The sequence below is a fragment of the Sinocyclocheilus rhinocerous genome, unplaced genomic scaffold, assembly GCF_001515625.1.
Source record: "Sinocyclocheilus rhinocerous isolate Xijiao unplaced genomic scaffold, SAMN03320098_v1.1 scaffold362, whole genome shotgun sequence".
Lineage (NCBI taxonomy): Eukaryota > Metazoa > Chordata > Actinopteri > Cypriniformes > Cyprinidae > Sinocyclocheilus > Sinocyclocheilus rhinocerous.
This window is the reverse complement of record NW_015639507.1, coordinates 1,545,124-1,564,282: the sequence shown is the minus strand read 5'-3', so window position 1 is coordinate 1,564,282 and position 19,159 is coordinate 1,545,124. Positions and strand designations below refer to the sequence as shown.

At 36.3% G+C, this 19,159-nt stretch overlaps 1 protein-coding gene across 1 annotated transcript in view; it reads right to left on the bottom strand.

Moving 5' to 3' along the window:
• erc2 (ELKS/RAB6-interacting/CAST family member 2) overlaps positions 1-17,032 on the bottom strand; it is a 54,862-nt gene extending 37,830 nt beyond the window's left edge. The window contains exons 1-2 of the mRNA XM_016566891.1: positions 16,947-17,032; positions 13,704-14,431 (exon numbers count right to left, since the gene is read on the bottom strand). Of these exons, the coding sequence (XP_016422377.1) occupies positions 13,704-14,357 (654 nt within the window). The 5' untranslated portion in view covers positions 14,358-14,431; positions 16,947-17,032. The remainder of the gene's footprint in view (positions 1-13,703; positions 14,432-16,946) is intronic.
• Positions 17,033-19,159: the final 2,127 nt, after the last annotated feature.

Sequence of the window (19,159 nt, the reverse complement as noted above, 5' to 3'; positions counted from 1 at the left end):
ATGAGTATGTTTTGATTTAAAGGTCAAAAGCTATAGCTTACATTAATTTTAAAAAATCACAAACATGACACTTGTAAATTAAATAATTTTATACATACTGATTTATTCATTAATGTGTAATATGTTTTATTTTTTAAACAAATCATAAGCTCTAAAAGATTTTCTGAATTTTTACAACTCTTTTGCTTTAGACCATCTACAAATGTTAAATCTTAAAATAAAATGTTAGGGTTAACACTGCGACTTTCTGGGGGGAAAAAATGCAGCGATTCATATATAGTTTATTTATAGTTATTTTCAAAGCTTCAATGTACTGTCAAAAAAACCTTCATTATTGTTTATTTAATTCTAACAATTAAGTTCTTCTTAAAAACTAACCAAAATTAAAAATATATCAGTATCGGTTCAAAATTAGTTGAAAGATATCGGCAAAAATCCAATATCGTGCATCTCTATTTTTACTTATACTAAATATACTAAATATAGGCTCAAATATGCATTAGTCAAAGAGATATACAAGTGAAAAACAAGAAAGAGTTGATTTGTGAGGAAAGCAATCATGTTTATTTTCTAAAACCAAAATAAAACTGAACACCTCAAAATTGGAAAAAAAAACAATATCCTTCAAAAAGGACTCTTCAGTATAACGGATAAATAAAATAAAGCCATCTTGCACTGGATGTGCTGGTTTCAGCCTCATTGCTGGCTGCAGTCATGTCCTCATCTCGTATCCACCTTATTTTTCAACGTGAATACGTTTTTTTTTCTGTGAATGTGTGAGACTTCCGGTTCATTAGCTGCTGTAGGGAAATAACGAGAAGAATAACAAAGTGCAGTAAACGGTAAACCTGTTTGCACTACAAACCAGTGTGTTCATAATTAAGATAATACTTTAAAATAATATGGTAAGACACACCAGTTTGCACTATCATGCAGCAAAAATAGCTGTTTTGAACAGCTAAAAATAGCTGGAAGCAGATGACGATGGAAGCCAGACACAATAAATTTACAAATGACCGTGCCTGCTCTTACGGGAAAAATAAGGTGGATATAAAACACCAGAGATTCACAGCTACTTGTTAAGGAACTCGCATTCACATAAAGTAGCCTTGTTGACAAGTTTGGGTGAGTAAGGACAAAACGCACAAGATATAGTACTTTCAGTGCCCTGTAGGTGGCGATATCACTTCTTTCGTAGCAGAAATAAACTGCTTGCTGCAGAAAAAGCTAGGTGCAATGCAAAATGTAATGTGTAATTGCAACACTCATTACAAATGTAGAGGAGTAAAGAGTACAGATGCTTATTCAAAAATGTAGTGAAGTAGAGAGTAAAAGTTGCTAATATCTTTGATACTCAGTAAAACTATAGAGTATCCAAAAAGATACTCAAGGACAGTAATGAATTACATTTACTTAAATACTTTACACCTCTGCACCGGATTAAATAAACATGTTCATTTAAATGCTAATATTCTGGTTGTATGACATTAGATTATGCCCTAGATGGTTTATAATAGCACGAAATGTCAGATTAGATTCTAATTACTACAAAATGGCCTACATTGCACAAGATAGCATCAGGCAAGCCTGAAAATACGCTGTGTCAGGGTTATTATAGTAAACTAAAACCATAAAAACAGTTCATTACTTGACATAAAATAAGCTTTAACTTAAATGACATATTTAAACACTTTTGGCTAGTTACAACATTTCTCATTTTCATTTAGTTTGACTAAAGTAACTAAAGTAAACTGAACCTGAAATAATAAAAAAACTATAGACATTTAAACACATTCAAACTAATAAAAAACACAACAAATTACTAAAACTAACTAAAATTATAAATAGGAAATAAAAAAAAACTAAAACTGAAATAAAATTGATTAAAAAAACTATAAAACAATTAAAACTAATAAAATCACAAAAAGACTAGAAAATGACTAAAACTTACAATTAAGACGAACACAGAAAATATCAAAAGCAAAAACTAATGATACTACACTTTGGTGGTACAGAGATGGAAAAACAATTTAATCCATTTTGTTTGGTGATGTTAGTGCCAACAGAAAGGTGGTGACTGAAAAGTCAACACGGTTGATTAATTTTAAGCATTCAATTCATGATCTAAATCTGGTTTTTCTATTAGCTTTCTCAGTCATGCTGAAACATGCTTTGTTGATTATTATTCTCCTCGATACCATCATGTTTAAACACAGACCATCAAATCTTGTTACTGTACAAATCAAAAACAAGTCAGCCCCCACTAATCCTTTTTGCATTAGCTTGCTTTCAGGCACCCGATGGGCTGAGAAACTGAGAGAGCAGAAAAAAGGAGTCAGAGAAACGGAGGAGGTGACGGAGAGAGAGAGTGAGGGAGGGAAAGTGAAAAAGACAACAACCAACCACACTTGAGCTAAACTAGCCCACAGCGCCTGAGGACATTCTCACTCATCCGTTCACCTCACCTCTGAGTCCTGAGCTACAAAAGAGCCATTAGTACCAAGCACAACGCACCCAACGGATGTACCCGATCATCATTCATCAAAGCCCAGCTATTAACAGCACGGAAACCATCAATCTAAGAGGAGAGGACCGTTTTAGAAGAACTAGACTAAGATCAAGAGGTTGCATATAGTCTATTTAAATCAATACCACTTTTTTTGACCCACTGACCAAAAGGATTTACCAGACTTAAAGGAAGGTCACAAGGTCACAATACATCCCTTTTCAGATGTATTTTATTCATTTAATCCTAAAGAGGAAAAAGCATCAAGCGCCATGTGATGCCTGATGTGATCGCATTTCCTTTCATTTAGGAAATACATTTTTTTTTTTCTTTAAATGCATTAAAGGTGGGGTAAGCGATTTTTAAAAAACCGCTTTAGAAAACTGATTCGGGCTGAGTAGCAAAACAAACTTGAAGCCAATCAGCAGTAAGGGGCGTGTCTACTCATGATGTGGAGGAGAGAGAGTTCAGTGCACAGGACGGATATTAGCCGAGCCGAGCAACAAAAAGATAGAGATGGCGGATAAAAAACAAAAGAGGAAAACGTCTGCTTAAGGCTTAAGGCAAGAAGTAGGACCCGTGTAAATATCGGATCAGCTTTCCAGCGCTGGAGAGAACTCAAGGAGCGGAAGGTCTGCGATCGGACGCCAAGGTTGCTTTGTTTCTTCTCGATAGGTGAGTAACACTGTGTCTGCGCCGCAACAGCTAAAGTCTGTCTAGTACACTGGACGCGACAAAGCGACCGTTGAAAATCATTTGAAATATGTGTCAATACGTCATGAATACAAATAAATGCTTTTTTTTTTTTTTTTTTTTGCTTTATATTAATCAAAGAAACCTGAATTAAAATATTTTCACAAAAATAAAAGCACAACATTGATAATAAATTATATGTTTCTTGAGCAGCAAATCAGCATATTAGAATGATTGCTGAAGGATCATGTGACACTGAAGACTGGATTAATGATGCTGAAAATTCAGCTTTTCCATCACAAGAAGAATAATATTTCACAATATTATTGTTTTTGCTGTATTTTTGGTAAAATAAATGCAGCATTAAAAAAACATCTTACAGACCCCACATTTTCGAGCACTAGTGTATATGTACTCTACACAACTTTGATTGCACTGAATCGAAAGTTATATTTTAAATGAAATAACAACCTGCTGAGAAAAAAAAAAAAAAAACCCTAAACCAATCTAAGATGGTTTGCTGGTCTTAGCTGGATTAAGCTAGTTTTAGCTCTACTCTCCAGGGTTGAATTCAGAACAGTACACTAGAATACTACTCTCAGTATTTCTGAGATATTGTATATGGGAAAAATAGCAAGAGTAGAATGCTTTTCCGATGTTAGCCCAAGCCTGACCATCTAAAAATGCCCAAAACCCTTTTAAACCAGCCAACAGACCAGTCTGAAAAGGCTGCAAAACCAATTTCTGGCTGGTTCAAGCTGTTTTTCATCAGGATACCATACAACTTACTGCCTAATCTTTCTTGTAAATATTGTGGCGAGTACCCTGAGTCCAGATTAGCGTCGCCCTGGAAACGCCGCTGCCACACTTATCACCGATGCACAAAACCTGTGCGCGATGAGTGGCGCACCTGGAGCTCGTTCCCGCTGGCCTTAAAAGCCAGGAGAAGAGACACCAGCGGGAAGGCACCCCGGAGCTCCAGGCGACATTAATGCTTGTTTCTCCTTGTTCACAGACTCCGAAGGCACCCCGGGAGAGGGATCTGCACCACGGCACTTCACCCCACGAGCACCACGCTGAGACGGGCACCGAGCACCATTCATCAGAGCACGTGTGATCAGTGTGTGGTCAATAAATCACCCTCCGGGGCTCTTTCGATCAGTACCGAGTCTGTGTTCTCATTCACCCCGCGACAATATGTAAACAGTTGGCTTTATGCAAAACAAACATTCCAATCAGCTTGTTGTCACAAGACCTCACTGTAATGCATGTTTAATTCAGCGAGCTGCGTCTACTTATCAGCTTTGAAATAATTAGATTTTTTATCCAATTCTGTATACTGTAAATAATGACTTTATCAGTCTGGAAATGGAAAGGTCAGCTTGAGTCCATTGCATTGTGGGACACAGCCCATATATTGTGCTCTGATTGCACATTTTGGCAATTGTAGTAGGTCATCTAAGTATTTCATTCATAAAATCTGCATACTGGGCTTAGTATACATACTAAAAACAGCTAAACAGGTCATATGGCATTCTGAGCATCTCAAGTGATATCCTGTGACGAAAGATCCTTCTCTGATCAGTATCACCTATCGCCTGCCCTCCTCCAGACTCACAGCAGGAACATGTGGCCACGAGGAGGGGTGTGAAAACAGAGCACCGCTACCAGCATGTGATGGCGTGTGCCTTAATTGTGTCTGGTCACCGCTGCTTTAAACCCAGCACGTCAGGTCACCTTTGTGAAGTCAGTATCTTCAGTACATGCACAAGTGTCCTTGAGATCCAGACGTGCTGGAGGACATGGATAGACTGCAGCTAGTGCACACTATAAGACTGAAGGTCAGCAAATAATACTGAGAAAGTTCTTGATTGCTTTGCACTGATTTGTGCGGAATCAAATAAAAGATTTGATGTGTTTTTTTCTTCCCATTGCCTCATCTTTTTTAAATCTTTGCTCTTTCCATTTCATTGACTGTTGCTCACTGCTGCTCTCTTGCTTGCCAGGAAAAGGGTGCTGGATTTAAAAAAAGTTTAAAATATTGTAGTGTCCAGGCTACTAAAATTGTAAAAAAAGAAAAGAAAAGTATTTTGCTAAATATTTTTTACATTTATGCTAAATATGTGATGAAAAAACTGAGTTGGTTAAGGAAATACATATGTTAAATTGAAATATACTTTGTTTAAACCTTCAAATGCTGAAATATACATAAAATATGTACTTCAACGGGCAGAAAGGGCATTTTGTAAAATACTGTATATTTAAAATTTATGCTAAATATATGATGGGAAAAACAATGTTGGTTAAGGAAATATATTTTTCAAATTGATAATATATTTTGTTTAAAAGTTCAAATGCCAAAATATATTACAACGTGTACTTCTAGTAGCAAAAGAAAAAAGTATTTTTAAAAAACACATTTTAAATTTATGCTAAATAGATGATGAAAAGCTGCTGGTTAAGGAAAAACATTTTGTTTTTGTTTAAACCTTCAAAGGCCAAAATATATTACAATATGCACTTCAAGGGGCAGAAAAGGCATTTTGTAAAGTACATTTTAAATGTATGCCAAATATAAGATGAAAACAATTTTTCTGGTATAGGAAATATATTTTACAAATTGAAAATATATATTTTTTAAACCTTCAAATGCTAAAATATGTACTTTAAGAGACAAGAAAATGCATTTTCAGTTTTAAAATGCACATACAGGTAAATGCAAAATATATTTTAAAAATATATTTCGAACAATTTAAATATATTTAGGCTGAAAATATAAAAAAATGGCCAAAAATATGAAGAAATATAAAGTAACTAAAACTTTTTTTAAAAGTATGTAAATAAATAATATAAAAATATATACATATGATATAAATATCAATCTATATATATTTCTGTATTAATAAAACGAGTAAAATAGTACACTTATTTTAGTGCTATCTTGCCATGTAGCAGGGATATTTTATGTTTACGGTTAAGCTGAAGCAAACCATTTTGTTTGTACCTACATTGTCATATCTCTTTCTGGATACTGTGCTTCTCTTGGATCATTTTTGTTTGCATATTTTGTTCATAAAAGCCTCTTTGAAAAATGTCACCATGAGTCATTTTTCATTTACATTTATGCACATGGCAGATGCTTTTTATCCAAAGTGACTTGCATTGCATTTAAAATACACATTTTAGCAGTGAATTGCAGCATTAATATTCAAATGCAGAGATAAACAAATACATAATAACAAGCATACAATGTGTGATCGCGTAATCTAAACTCCAAGGGCTTCATAAGAAACCCCTAGCATGTCTAATCTTGTTTCTTTCCACCACAGGGCACTAACTGTGTCTCAATAGCACTGTCACTGGGTATGTACCTACAGCTCTGCTAATGTCCTTTCCCGTTTTCAGGGTGCTGCACGAACACACACACACACACACACACACACACACAGAGACACGCACAGGTGTTTACTGGAAGCAAATCAGGATGGTGACATCATCCTGATTTAACCTTGAGGACTCATAAGAAGGGACAGTATCATGCAAAGGAGAAATGAGACATGCACACACTTTCACAGATTGGCTGAGCATAAGCCTGTCTAACTTGCATATCCAATCTCATTTGTGTATTTCAGTGTCCCTGTTCCAGTATCTCCTGCATTGTAACCATGATTGCATTCTACACCACACATCTGCTCCTCGATAGTGAGCTTGCAATAATTTTAGATTTATGCAAACTAAATGCAAGGTCATTTTCTCTTTTAATACAGAGCCATGAAATAATCAGAACCACCTGCTTCTCACATTTTTCTTTTGAGAAACAAACACTAGTAATCTCAAATATGTCTCCTCTGGTGTTTCAGAAAAAATCTCAACAATGTCTCACACTGTGTTCAGATTTAAAAAGATACCAGTCTAGACTCGTCTCATTATGTCTCATTAGTGTCTTTTTTTTTTAAAACGTCAATCAATCTTAAAAATGTAAGGTTCCAGTGATGCCATAGAAGAACCATTTTTGGTTCCCCAAAGAACAAAAAGAACCAGTTTTTCCTTAATGTGAAGGGCATTTTAATATTCTAAAGAACTACTTCTACTATAAAGAAGCTTTTGTGTGATGAAAAAGTTCCATGGGTGTTAAAGGTTCTTCATGGAACCATCAATGCCAAATAAGGAACCTCTGTGTGTTTAAGAGCACCTGAGAACTAAATTTCCTGAGCAATGAGTGTGATTTTATCCTGTTCTTCCAGGCTGCATTTGCTCCAGGTCATTGAGGTTACTTGGATGGCACTTGTTCACTGCAATTTTTTTAATAATGTATTTGCCCAGGGCTTTTATTATTAAGCCACTTCGATGTTAATTTGGCCTTGTGTGTAGAAACTGACCTGTTGATAATGAACTACCTCACAAGCTTCAGTTACTAGCCACCTAAAGACAGAATCTTTTGCAATACTCCCCTGTATTTTGCATCATTCCTTCTTTCTTTAATTGTAATAAGAAACCCATATCCACCCCACGGCTGCTAATTTATGCATTTGTTTTTTTTTCACCAAAAAAAATTGTAAAATTGCAAAGATTTTTGGAACTTCTGTAGTCTTGTGTCCTCACTAGGAACATTGTTTTTTTATTCAAATAAACTTCTACAGCCGAGAAACTGAATATTTAAGCAAATGGCATATTTCAGCTATTCATTTTTGTTTTTTTGTTTTTTATTTGCATGCATTATCTGCGCTGTTTTCGCATCCAAATCTCTAAAGGAATTATGCAAATCAGGTGAATGCACAAACATGGTCAAAATAGTGCATAACGAAATTTGCACAATCTAGACATGCGAGCCGGCTCTTGAAGATGCATAAATGCATTTGGTTACACTGTGCATCAGGAAATGGGTCTCTTCACCATCATTTGATCAATAACTGTTGCCAAGATGACTAGAATTTTAATTAAAACAAACTGTTAATTGCAGTAGGCAAATTTACTTTTGTGAATACAACACAAAAAGCCTAATTTGCATATAAAGGAAGACCTGTTTGTGTTGAAATAAATGGCAATCATTTAATTTAAATATGCATGGCACCTGGTTAAACTCAACTGAGGGTGGTTTAGTGAATAACACAAAGGCGAAACTGTGGATTTGCCATCAGCACTCAGTGATAAAATGTCACTACATACAATTCATTTAAAAGGCCTGAATGCTTTGCAAGGCTCTTGCTATGGTATTTACGATATACAGGATCCATATGTTATCCAAAATATGTGAGAAAATGCCATATGGTGCCTTAGAGAATGAGTGGATAGAGTAACGGACAACAAGATGGATGGAAAGGACATAGGATGAGTAAGAGAACGGAGGAAGCAAATAGTGAGGATGTGTGGCAGGAAAGGAAACAAAAAGAGAGCTGGATGACAGAGAGAAAGAGAGACAGCAGTAGAGTGAAACGCTGGCAGAGAAGACAAGGAATCAGATGGAGGAAAACAAAGACTCTTAGACAAGCATTTGTCCTTGACATTTCTTCGTCTCCAGGCCTCGTGCAGCGTGCTGACGGAGTGTTATTTAACTAGGCCACTGCCCTACTCTCAAAAACACAGATAGACAGGAAGAGGTGAGACTGTGAGAAAACAAATGTCTCCAGTCCTCAGCTGTTGAATGCACGGGAGTGATCTTGAACCATCACACGTTTTTGTAGGTGTTTACTCAATAAGGTATGAGTGCTCATGCTGCACTGTGTATATAATCAAACTAAACACTGAATTTAAATGAATTGAAATTTATTTGACAAGTTTACAAACTGTACAAAATAACAAGTATCCCATACACTTTAAAAAACTGTCGAGGATAAAAAACCCAATAAAGCCACCGGCTTATTTCCGTCGCGGTCCTCGCTGTTAATATAAAGAATAGAGGCTATTGTTACGGACGGAAGGATACGAGAAGGCAGGGTCGGATCCAAGTGCAGCTTTATTGTGACAGCGAAGTCGAACACAGGCAAAAGGTAAACACAGGAACAGACTAGACTTAACTAAGGCTCAGGAAACGCTCTGCACGGAGCAGTCGCAACCAGACAGACAATCATAAACTTCAATCAATACTTCGCAGTGAGTGTGTGTGTGTGAGCAACATTTATAGTGCTCCTGATGGACAACAGGTGTGTGTGTAATTAATCCCAGGTGCGGGGCTTGTGGGAAATGTAGTCCATAGTGAAAGCTGACTGATATCGTGACAGCTATGTACAGAAGTGACAGAAGAAATAAAAACAATATCTCCTAACCAAATACTAATTTTAAAAATATAAGTAGTAGTAGTAGTAGTAGTAATATCTTTATTTCATTTCAATTTCATATTTAAACACTAGAAACAATTTACACCCACAGTACAAGCCAACTAGCATCACCAAACAGCCATTTTTTTTACCGCTCTTTTAAATCTCCCTAAGTTTTTTATTCCCTTTATTGACACTGGTAATTTACTCCATGCAATTGCACTGGTGTAAAAACATATTTCCCCTACCAAACTTTACACTTACATGGACAAATATATCTAAATATATCTAAATTACGACCTATGCTCTCAATGTCAAATGCAGAAACGTTAATTCATGCGTTCATTACCTCAAGGTTAGATTATTGTAATGCTTTATTGGGTGGTTGTTCTGCACACTTGCTGTTGCCTCTGGCTTGCTTAGTTGGGGACACTTCATTTCCAGCGATATTGTTGACTTGATTGCAAGTGATTGCACTATTTAAACTGAACTGAGCTGGATGATGACATCACTGAATTCAATGATTAACTGCCTTTAACTGAAAATTGAGTGTTTACTATTGTAATTTTTCATTATTGACACACTATTTTCCTATTTAATGCTGTAAAGTTGCTTTGACACAATCTGTATTGTTAAAAGCGCTATATAAATAAAGGTGACTTGACTTGCTTGACTTGACAAATAATAAAATTCCTACCCCTAATACCATAAGAATGCTGTTGCCTCACCATATGAAAGTAATTTTCTAAAAAACTTGTAACCATATTAAAAATTTTACACGTCATAGCCAATTAAAAAAAAAAAACATAATTTTTTTCACAGTTAACAAACCCAACTCCTTAAAACATTCAATATGCAAATGCATTCGAGGATGAACTTTTTAAATTATTCTGACTCATTTGATTTGAGCCCTTTGCAATATATCTTTCATACTCTGGGAACAACTACTATAACAGAAAGTGGTAGCATAATCAAAATGGGGTTGAATCAGGGCCCCTGCCAACAATTTTAAGGAATAAATATCCAATAAGTCAGCTTGCCTTGTTAAAAATCTAATTTAGCACATTCTTTTGTAAATAACGATCTAGCCATAAAATCACCGGTTAATTTATTATCTATTAAACAACCCAAATAATTTACAAAATTTTTTGACTCTATTATCATATCGTTAATCTTAACCAAAAAGAGTATCATCCTTTTTTAATTTCATTCTAGAAGCAAAGAGAATGGCTTCAGTTTTACCTATATGCAGAGAAAGTTTATTGGACATATCTTGTCACTTTCTCCAGGACCCCTTTATCTTGACGAAACACTAAAATTGCTGCATCGTCAGCATTAAGAAAAAGTTCCTCTGAACACGCTACTTTAAAATAATTTATATATAAAGGAAAAAAATAAGGGACCTAAAATACTCCCTTGAGGAACTCCACAATTGATTGATAAAGGACCAGACAATATACCTTTAATATCGATTCTCTGGCTTCTTTCATCAAAATAGGACTGAACCCACCTAAGGGATTTCTCATCAAACCCAACTGCCTTTAATTAATACACTAAAGCACAATGCCAAAGTCCCTTTTAGCAAAGTCAGTTCACTTGGTGGCCTTATTGGCAATGCTCATGAAACAAGCATGTGCTGTGTGTACATTAATGAGGAAAAAAAATTAACTTAAATGATTTTAGCAAATGGCTGCAATATAACAAAGAGTGAAAAATTTAAGGGGGTCTGAATACTCTCCGTACCCACTGTATATATATATAAACTGTTATCTAGTTGTAATAAAGATGTTTCACCAGTACCTGATTATTTTTGGAGGGTAAAATGGACTACTCTTTTGACTAACAACAACAATGGGGTAAAAATCCTATTTATTTTCTCTATAGAAAAAAAAATAGTTTTAAGGATAAGTTATAAACTTTTAAAAATGTAGACCTAATGTGAGCTGGGATGTTAATCGATGATATATGTTTTTTCAACTTATTTTGATATAGTCATGTTTAAAAGCAGAACTCTGGGTGAAAAACTACATTACCCATGATTCTACAAAGAAATCTTTACCAATCAGAGAATCTAAATGAAAACTCTTTAGCACCCACTCACTCCCATGAATCACTGCAAATGACAAAATCAAGTCAATCTCCCTATGCTCTCAAACTACTTAAATGTTTGAACATACTGTATATAAAGTATACAGTATATGCATATTTGCAAAAAAACAAACAAAAAACAAACAAACATAAAATGCAGTGTTTCTCTATATTCGACATCTTTAAATGAATTGTTTTATATTTCTACATCATTTGTAATTCAATTATGCTATTCGCAATTCTTTTCCTTATTATAGCCGGTAATTACAAATTCTTTGTCTTTTTGTTCCATTTTCAAATACTTTTTGGCTTCAAATCAAAATTTGTAGTGTTTTAATTAACCCCGTAGCTGGTTTGCTTGATTCATGCTTCTAACTCTTGTAATGAAGACTGTTTTAAAATCCCTATGGGAAAAATGAACGGAAAAAATACCTACAGAATCAAGGCTGCTGAAAAAGTGGGCAGGCACTGTTGCACTCTATAGCAACTTGGCAGGTTAATATAGAATTCATGTCATGTGCGGTCACACGTATGCAAATACAAGCTATTCTATGGTGGCTTTGAACGAGTTATATTTTCAGTCAGAACTGTCTAAAATGTGTTTCAGTATCTGTGGCTTTGGCCTGTCCATTGACAGAGTGCCACATCCGATTAAATGATGAAATATTAATGATTATAAGAGCCTCTTTCCAGAAGTGCCACATAAAAGACAGACAACCCAAAGAAGAAATCAGCTGTGAAGAGACTTAAAGAGCATAAGAGTAGGTGGGGAAAAAAAGAGTGAGAGCGTGATTACACAGTTGAATGAGACACAGAACAGAGGAGATGAATAGAACACCGCACGCAGATGACACCAAAACTGGAGACAGGAAGAGTAACCTTGGCAACACAAGAATTCATAAACTAGGCGTATCCCTCAAGTAGGCAACTTTTACTGATAGCCTGCTAATAAACTAGTCTTAAAGAAAAAGTTCACTCAAAATTTAAATTTCATTTACTCACCATCAAGTCGTTTCAAAGCTGTATGAATTTCTGTGTGCCGTGAACAAAAGGAGTAATTTTGTACAATGTTCACACTGCTCGTAAACTTTGAGAAAACATATTTTCAAACATTTTGTGTCATCAACTTTTATGTTCCACAGACAAAAGAAAAATCATACAGATTTGACCAATATGAGGGTGTGTAAACAATGACAGTTTTATTTTTGGGTTAACATTTTTATATGTAATAACATACGCTATTGTTCAAAAGTTTGGGGTCCGTTTGATTTATTTCTTTATTTTTTTAATGTTATTGAAATCGTCTTTTTAAAAAGTCTCTTATGCCCACCAAGGCTACATTTAATTGATCAAAAATACAGTAAAAACTGGAAAATTGAGAAATATTAATACAATTTAAAATAACTGTTTTCTATTTTATTATATTTTAAATGTAATTTATTTCTATGATAGAAAAGCCAAATTTTCAGAAAACATTCTAATATGCTGATTTGGTGCTAAAGACATATTTCTTTTTATTATCAATGTTGAAAACAGTTGTGCTGCTTAATATTTTTTAGGGGAACAGTGATACATTTTTCTTAGGATTCAAAGAACAGAATTGACCTAACATCAGTCTTTACTGCCTTTTTTATTTAAAAATAAAAATAAAAAGAATAAAAATTGAATTGAATTAATTTGATACAAATACATTTCATGTGTCTTCCCTGAATAAAAAATATTATTTTCTTCACAAAAAAAACAAATCTTACTGACTCCAAACTTTTGAACAGTAGTGTACATCAAACTCTACTTGCTAAGCTTATCAAAAGCTTAATAAAAATTAAGGTTCCAAAAGGGGCTTTACAGAACAACCTGACATAATTAAAGAACCTTCTTCATTTGTATAGTTCCTTAGAAGGTTATCAATGTACTGGTGCTACAAACAAAGCCCAGGAGGGCTTTTCCTCAGTGAATGGATGATATCAAGGACAAATATACTGATTTGAAGAATGTATAATGTAACATCAAGAACTTTTTCTCCAAAGAACCATACAGCATCTCATGTAGCCAAGAGTCTTAATTGAAAGAAGTTCTACAAATAACCTCTGAAGGACCTTTATTTTTACTCAAGCATAGATCCTTGTCATTCTGCATGTATAAAGTAAGGTAATCATCCTAACCTGATTCTCCTCGTGGGTCACCCGCATCTGTTCTTTAAGGATTGAAGTGCGCGCTGCCTCCTCTTTCCTCATCACGCGTTCTTTCTTCAGCTCGGGGCTCCAGAAGCTCTTGATGCTGTTGGTGGAAGAGCCCAGCTTGCTGTCCTTAAGGTCCAGCTCCCTCCGAAGTAGCTCGTTTTCCCTGTGCATGTCCAGTAGCTGCGCCTGGAGCTCCAAAAGTTCACCTCCACCGGCCCTGACCGCTTGTCGCAGCAGGGCCGACGGTGTCCCCTGGTGGTGGAGCATAGACAGCGAGCCCAGGTCACCATAAGACAGCAGGTCGGCGTGATGGAGTCCCGCCGTTGCGATATTAGGGGTGCTGCCCATGGCGGTGACCCGACCACCGTACATGGCTCGACTCGTGGCCCGACCGAGCGTCATGGTGCCTTTAGGGTAAGTAGCAGTGGATCCAATGGCTTCATGGTCACTTAGGTACATTGGGCCAGATGTTGCGTAGGCAGCATTGAGGGACTGGATGTTCTCCATGGATAAGGTCTTGCCGCTCGAACTGCCACTGTTGGCTCGACGGTGGCCCAACCGAGGAGAGCGGGGCAGCCGCGGGGAGCGAGCAGGGCTGCCCTCGATGTGGCTGACGGCGCGCGCGCTACCATACATCTCCCAAGGTTCTGTAACACTGAGAGTCCGTAAGAAAAGCCCCTTCACGGATTGACAAGGGTGTTTACTGCATCCTAGAGAAGAGAAGAAAAGTCGCACATTTCAAAATGCAGTCGAACACTTCAAAATGTCTGCAACAAAGCGGCTTGTGTGCTGCCAACTATTGTCTGGAACAATTCTTCGCTTTCATTCACAACAGCCTAGAGCTAATCAAAATGCAAAGACGTATTAAGTTCCTGAGAGATGTTGCGAAACATAATGAGACATTGCATCCCTTTTCATTTCAGAGACAACGTAACTTCCTTTAAATTTCTGCCTGAGGTGGGTTCTATTCATCAGAAAGATGAGTCAAAATAAAAAGTGCCCCGCAGTTTTTCTCAGAGGTGGGGACCACATGCTGCTCACACGGATGATGCTGATGCTGTGGAGGGGGTTGCTATGGCAACAGTGACTGAGATAATGGAGGAGAGCGCACCTGTTTTCACTCGTATGAAATGTGAGGATGTGTGGGCATTCACGGGCGTGTGAGGGAGAGAGAGAGTGAGAAATGTACATTTATGCTGACTTTAAATGAAGCTGGTCTGTAGATGGCTTGGTCATCTGTACACTTCCGTGCCAGAGACAGGACTTCATCTTTCCATCCGGACAGAGACCATATATAGCACACCATACTGGACAAACCGGGGGGGGCTTCACCTGAATGCCAAGATTTTTACATCTTCTGGTGCTTGCCTGTGTAAAACTCACGGTTTTCTGGGTGGTTGCTTATTGGTACGAGTCAAAAGAACTCTCCAATAAATCACTGTAAAGAAATATCCTGTTAAATTTACAGTAAAAAAACGGCAACCAGAAATGATGAGAGTGTTTCCAGTATTATTGGCTTGCATACTGGATGAGCTATGCCCAGAAGTTAGTTCAAACTCCTAAATCTTGGCATGAGCTATCGAATGATGTTTGCCTCAAGAAACACCACTAATTAAACTATACATTCTGAAGCTTCATTTCCTGTTCCAACACCAAGGTCATGGGTTTGATTTCCACGGAACACGTGATAAGATGTACACCTTGAATGCACTATAAGTCACTTTGGATAAAATATCTGCCAACAGCATAAATTAAACAAGCAAATGCTGCTTTTGGTCTCAACAGACGTAGCTAACAGAGACTGAGCTGATTAACGTCAGCACAGAAACTTCTGAATGAGAACTTAATGACAGAAAGAGCTTTTTTCGGTCAGTAATATATAGAAGCCAGCTGCTCTCCAGCATAAATGGCTTAATCAAGGTGGCAGGGTGCATATCACGAGCCACTGACTCTCTCTCCGTCACCCACTCTGACGCTGAAAACAGTGTGTGCATAGAGCCACAAAGGGCAAATTACCCAGACTTCAATAATGCATGTTAAAAGAGAAAATGGCCAAGCGATACATCTGTTGCATGGAATGCGGCTTAACCAAGACATTTATGTTCAGTGCATTGTTTAAACCCAGAATTCAATTTAACTCAAGTCAATCATTTGTACAAGGATACTTTTTTTCACAGACCTTACCCTGGTAAAATATCTTATTATCAGTCTATCATCACAAATCGAAGCAGATTGGCATATGTAATAAAAGAAAAAACAGATGCTGAAAGTACAGCTTCTCCAAAGTTCATTCGTTTAACCTAAAAAATGCAAAGATACATTTCTAGTCAATTAATGTTGCAGATCTGTGCATATCTATAAAAAATGTTTATTCACTACATACTAAATTCGACCCAAATTTTCAAGTATAAATCAAGGTGATGTTTCTCTTCTAAATTATATCTTCATAAAATATCAAAGAAAAGGATTTTAAAGCAATGGTGACTGTTTACACTATACAAAACCATTGCTTCCACATGTCTGTAGGGTCACGTTGAGACAAAATATCACATACTGTCCGTTTTAATCAAGGGTTGCCAGAAACACTGTTCAAACACCAATAAATTCTTTGATATTTTGAGTTTCAGACAGAAGCCCCATGTGAAAGCCCTCCCTCATCCTTCAGCCACTGGCTGTGCGGATAACATCTGTCTGCTGATTGGCTTTCACCAATGTCAATCATCCCTCAAAAATCACTCCTAGAGGCTGACAGGTCATACATGCCCATGTTTTTTCCTAAATAAGAAGAAATCAATGAGAAAACCACCAAACGCAATCTACATTTGAAAATGCAATGCACCTAAATTAAGATTTAAAAAAAGATAGGTTTATTCAATACTATTAAGTGGCATTTCTAACATTAACATTGAATAATTCTGATTTAGACAATTAGACCGCATACAGAAACATCCATGCAGAAAATATCAACCGTTTATGAAGATAAACTAACGAATATCAAGCCAGAATTGAATATGCATTGATCCTGAAGCAAATGCTTTTGAAACAGCATCGAGCGACGCTTCATTTCGTTCATACTACAGCGGATTTAAGCTCATTTTCCATCATTCAAAAATAATATAATTAGCTCAAATCGATGAATCCGACCTACATTTCGATCCTTTAATATAAACCCTACCTAACTGGGGTGAATGGATGCCAGTGTGTCGTTAGATCACGTTTCGTTACCTTTTCAGCGTCGTCGCCGCTCCATCACTGTGCGGGTCCCCCAGCATCAGCATCAGCGTCCCACGTCCTGCATCCACTCCAGTATCAGCATTCCGCTCTCTGATTGGACACACGAACACAACCCCCGCCCCCGAACGCATAAATGAGCGTCAGATTTAAAGGGCCAGCGCATAATAGTGACAGGCGTCGACCACATGAGGCGTTTTCATGCATGTAGCCTATGTTGTATTGCACTGCATTGTCACTTCTTCGCCTGTAAATATTGAATTAACACAAGGGTTAAAACAACGTTAAGTTATGAAGACTGTGTGTGTGTGTGTGTGTGTGTGTGTGTGTGAGAGAGTGTGTGTGTGTGTTAGTGTACACACATATAAACGTATGTATGTATCTACAGGCTATATACACACACAACAATGCTTAAATGATTCTTTATATACCTACACAATACAATGCGCACACACAACGTGTATGTTCATATGTTTCTGTACACTTATAAAGATAGAATTACCATAAGGGTTAAACAAGTTGTGACTAGTTAAGGTATGACTATACACACACACACACACACATTTAATAATTATTATATTAATTGTATAATTACTTTTTAAACTAATTTTATAATTAGTAATATTAGTATTAACCTTTCTGTTCCCCTACAACTATTTTTTTCCCTCTAGTTTTAGGAGATAAAATATTTTTTATATATATATATATATATATATATATATAGTGTGATTCTGAGATGTACCCTACATGTGAAAAGTGTCTCATAATAAGCTTTGAACTTATGCTGGATCAACATTAACACATTTTTACCGCTAGAAAAATCATGTTGATCCCTATTTTTGAAATCAGAATAAAACACTAATTTTGAAAAGCAAGAAGCAATAAATATATAAAAAGCACAGTAGAGCACAACACAGCCTTTCAACACACGTCAACATATACTCTCAACGTCATAAGAACAAAAATATGTATTTTGGTTCAATCACATATGTTAGGTTGGAAATTCTGTCAATGTTTGTGTCAGGTGCATTTTACACAGCATCTCTGACATGAGCCATCCTTGACTGCAATTCGTTTCATCACAACTGCACCAACACCCAGTAATCTCTGCTAGCTGCTGGAGAGCTGAAAAATTCACTTAAATTAGAGATTCACTGGATCAAAACACAAATCTAATTCAGTCTCTCTGTCTATATGCCAGCCTTCTAATATACCTAAAACAAGAAAATGGCAAATAGGCAGCTACATGCAAAAACGCTAATATGTTGCATGCCAAGCTGAAATAATTGTGTAATTATACAGAGGAAAATGCCAGTTTGCTTTGTTTCTTAAATAATATAGCATCCTTACATAAACTGTTTTAATTTAACCAGGAATGGAGGAGAGATAGGTCTGGCTTATGATAAATGATTGACAAATGTGTGAGCTAGATTGAAATTCTCTAAATCTATCTGCCCTATATAACTGGATAGAAGATGAACTCTGCCATCTGGATCCTTAAAATCCGCATGCATATTATTACACTCTGAGCTTTGTATCTGTGTCTGTGCACGGGAATAATGAAACATACACATGCACACATTAAGAGTGGCATTGTAAGATAAAAAAAAAAACATGCCTTTCATGTTTTTGCAACATTAAAAAAATGCTTTGTATTTTCATAACAGTTAAGACAAAAAGGATTTGGGGGTGAAATGTATGAAAAATTGCTTTTGCCATGGGATAAAAAATTAAACGTGCAACTTTTTATCTCACAATTCTGAGTTATATCTCACAATTCAGACTTTTTTGTCTGAAGATATAAACTCGCAATTCTGAGAACAAAAGTCAGAATTGTGAGATAAAAAGTCACTTTTTATCATTTAAAAAATGTGAGATCAGTCAGAATTGCAAGGAAGTCGGAATTTTATATCTTGTAATTCTGACTTTATCACAAACCTTAATAAATCACCTTACATGATTCATTTAAATGCATTGCAAATGTTTCACTGCGTGCCTTTAGTAAATCCTGATGGTAGTTTTTTAACGCCAATGAGGGATTGCGCTGGTGCAAGCTGTTAGTAAATCTGGCCCTTGTGTTTTTAATGACATGCTTGGTAAGAGCGACAAGGAGTTTTTATTAGACTTGAATGAATGCATTGCTAACTTTAATAAAAAATAAAAAACTATCTAGCAATTAAGGTGTCCCTGGTGATTTTTTACACCAA